The following is a 3689-nucleotide window of genomic DNA, read 5'->3' on the forward strand; positions in this document are numbered from 1 at the left end:
GTGTAGAAGAGAAAATGTGAAATATGAAGTTTATAGAAGTTGGATATATGAAGATGAGGGATGAGTTTTAATGCTGAGGTGAGGATTGTTGTTGCCCAGAAAAGAAACAAGAATTAATCGAAAAGTTACGAAATCACATTGCTAAATTATAGAATTGACGGGTGGAAAATAGGAAACCCGGTCACATCCCCCTCATGAATACCGAAAGAATTATTTACCAACCAATAAACTGTTATTTACAAATAATACTTAACGCCTGAATAATTTCTTCACATATTTCAGACAGCATATTTTCGAAGAAAAAGTAGGCTAAATATTTATGAAGAATTTTTAGCGTGATATACGATATTTAACAGCCATCATCGATCGCTGCTGGTTGCTAAACTTTAGTCATAATATTTACCAATTCCATGTCATCATGAACAAATAACATCGCTTATTACATTTGTAAATATAAAGTTTGTCTAGCAAAAATATTAATTTCGTTGTTATTCGATGATAACAAAGAAAAATAAGTTGTATAGTGAAAGCCCCAGGTTTTCACACCTGCAATATTTTTATGAAGTCAATGACATCATTATCAACAGGAAGTCCTCCTCCACACTAAATGTGTCATTTATTCTCAGTTTAACTGTTACATTTATTTAATTATTTTGAAAATAGCTCGATCACTGAATGTATGAACACCTGAACACTGTAGACGAACACAACTTACCTTTTACTAAGCTACCGTGGTAAGCTCCTGCTGCCATCCTGAAGTAATTGGAGAATCAACAGAAAACATCGCAGAGAAAAAATATTCACAAAGTGAAACGAAATCTTTCGTAAAGATCCCTCATTCCGTTTAAAGTTCAGTTTTTTTTTACTTAAGAAAGATTATTTGTAATAATCATCGTAGCAGTAATATTTCAAAGAAAAGCAGTTAAAAACCTTAAAAGACAGTTCTTATGTCCCTGGGAAGCTCCAGTGCCACATGGCGAGAACTCAGCAATTTTAATTTCCCCTCAGTCTTTTATAAACTAGCAGCACTAAGCTAGCCTTTCTTCTGTCTTATCTGAAACTTTAGTAGTCAGCCGATCGTTAGCCAGCATTTTCAGCAACTATTGCTTCTGTTTACTACTGAATGCAATTTCTCTGTAGTCATTGCCAGCACGGCTAATTCTTTCTACATTACATCTAATCTCACTTTTACCATCATTGGCAAAATAAAAAGAAAAAATAATGATTTAATTTCTTTTTCTCTTTTCTTAGAAATAGTTTGTCATATCCATGCGTTATAATTTAATTACATTTTCTTTATAAATAGTTTAGCATATCCACCCGTTATTCGAGATTTTCTTTGAGGTTCCTTCAACTTGTAAAATTGAACATCTGTTTTAATATCTACTCTTAAATTAATCACCCATTAGAATTCCTTTCACACCTATGAAGGATGCTCTAGGGATATTTTTTTGTATTTTTTTAAAAACTATTTCTAATCGGTAAATATCAGATCGTTTGTAACAAATCATTTCGAAATATCATATTCTTCCAATATATATATATTTTTTAAATACATGCTCTTCCAATATTCATTGAATTTATTTTTGAATTGATAGATTCATTAAAAAGATCCCTTAATTCTAAAAACTTTTATATTTCAAGTCAGAGAGCTCCTCTATACGTTCGCTCGGTCTACTAGAAATAACAATCAAATTCCTCTCAAACTACACATGGCCATCTTCAAAGTGGAAGGGCACATTGGAATTGTCTAGCGTAGACATAGGTACGATTGTAGTTAAGAAATTAAGTTTCACAACCATATATTCCAACCTCGATCTCATAGTACACCGTCTTGGGTGTATGCTATTTATTACCTCGGGTTGATTAATCAATAAACCTGTGTGTGAGTGGATTTGTTCAACAAAAACTGTGCTTCGCGGTTCGATAGTTTAAGAAACTATGTAGCCATGGGTACATTGTTTGGAAATAAGAATAGCTAGAATATTTTGATATAAGTATGCTTCATCAAAGCTGATCCGAGTTGAAACAACTTAGTATATTTTTTTAAAATCATACTTTCCTAATAGGTGTATTAGAAGGAATGGTAGGATTTATTCAGCATTTTTCTCTTAATGACATTAGCAGTGTTAAGAGAGAGAGAGAGAGACTTATATACTAGAAGAGAAATGTTAAATTATTAGGTTTATACTTTTCCCAGGATCTGCGGAGGAAAAAGTGAAATAGCTTCAAACCACGTCACGGTCTAGGTGTTCTATAAAATATATAACTAATAATATAGTATAATATAAGGTGTTGTTGTTGTTGTTGTTGTCGTTGGCAGATTATATTTATAGACTGTACGTCATTTGGTGGCTATGATGCGTTAAGTGCAGCGCTTTTCAGAGTGGGCGGTTGCGCTCCCTGGGAAGCAGTGAAAAATTTTGCTTGGGTACTGGGGACAGAAGGAGGCGCGGGGGGGGGGGGGATTTTAGGGGGCGATAGATACAATATGCCGTTATTTTTAGTCACTGACTCCTACTTATTATATACTGACTTTAGAAAACAAAAAATTATTGTAATAGTTTGATAAAATGCTTTTCAGCCGTAATCACAACAATAACATCAGCCGTAATTATAGACTGTAAAATGTGAATAAGTAAAAAAGAAAAAAGCCAATATAAATCATCTACGTATGTAAATAATAAACAATAAACTAATGTATAAAAGACATTGTCAACATTTGTGGGTATTTCCATATATACAATAAAGACGGCAACTGCACTCGCAGTGTTAGTAAACATCCTAGCTTGTTTGTGCATATAAATGCATATGTACATCTGGTGTATTTAATTTTGCTGAATTTTTGCAAGAAGGCGTTGAAAAGTGTAGTCAGGGCAAATTGCGGTTGGCGGGTCTTTCTGAAATGGCACGCTTAACGAAAGATTATCTTGAGTTTTCTTTTAGTAGTGCGGCTCGCTTGATAATGAGCCGTGTTTTATGTGGCCCGCTTTTTGAAAAAGATTGTTCATGCCTGGTCTAGTGAGTCAGCGAGATTGTGCACGAGTCAACTTCCCATTTTCAGCTTTCAGAGAAATGCAAAATGGAGAGCCGAACGCGTAAGCCTCCTCTTGACGGTACATCGGCTGCCCAGGAACAAGCCAAAGTATTACCTCCCAGTGATGGTACACAGTAACTTGATCCCTGCAGTCCCAGGATAAACCTAGTCACCCAAGTAACAAATTGGCAGAATCGTTGGAATCGGACAAAATGCCTGGGGTGTTCAGTGACGTGTCCGTCTCGGGAATGGAACACACTAGCGTGTTTCCCAAGTTCGGAATTATTTTCAGGTGACAAAGAAAACTGTAGAATTTAGAGAGAATAGGTACTTGGTCTCGAAAAGATAGGAACTAGTTCGAGTGTAATGGATAGACCTTAATAGTGCTGAATTCCTTGTAGGTTTGAAGTGACTGGAGATGCTTTCGCTCTTGGCGTATTTGTACGAGATCAATATTCTACCAATATAGCAAGGTGTTACACTTCAACTCATTTACAAGAGAATTAATCCATAAAATATGAACGAATTATGAGTTTTGGCCCTCGATAAATTTGGTGAAAATAATTTTATTATTCTGCATTATCAAAGCATTCTCCGATCAGTCTGCCTCTTAGTTCCATCTGTCCCGACTGTTGGGTCAGAAGTTTTCTGC

The 3689-nt window shown here is 35.2% G+C and overlaps 1 protein-coding gene across 5 annotated transcripts in view; it reads right to left on the bottom strand.

Annotated features, from left to right (window-relative positions):
* LOC106877021 (kazrin-like) overlaps window positions 1-1880 on the bottom strand; it is a 62160-nt gene extending 60280 nt beyond the window's left edge. The window contains exon 1 of one of the 5 annotated variants that reach the window (XM_089337594.1): window positions 716-1880. Coding sequence is in view for 1 of the 5 variants with exons in the window: in XM_089337591.1 (XP_089193717.1) it covers window positions 716-752 (37 nt within the window). In the remaining 4 variants the exon portion in view is untranslated. The remainder of the gene's footprint in view (window positions 1-715) is intronic. The other 4 variants (XM_089337591.1, XM_089337597.1, XM_089337595.1 and 1 more) reach the window with 4 other exon arrangements.
* Window positions 1881-3689: the final 1809 nt, after the last annotated feature.

The sequence above is a fragment of the Octopus bimaculoides genome, chromosome 19 (genome assembly GCF_046866305.1).
Source record: "Octopus bimaculoides isolate indiv1 chromosome 19, ASM4686630v1, whole genome shotgun sequence".
Lineage (NCBI taxonomy): Eukaryota > Metazoa > Mollusca > Cephalopoda > Octopoda > Octopodidae > Octopus > Octopus bimaculoides.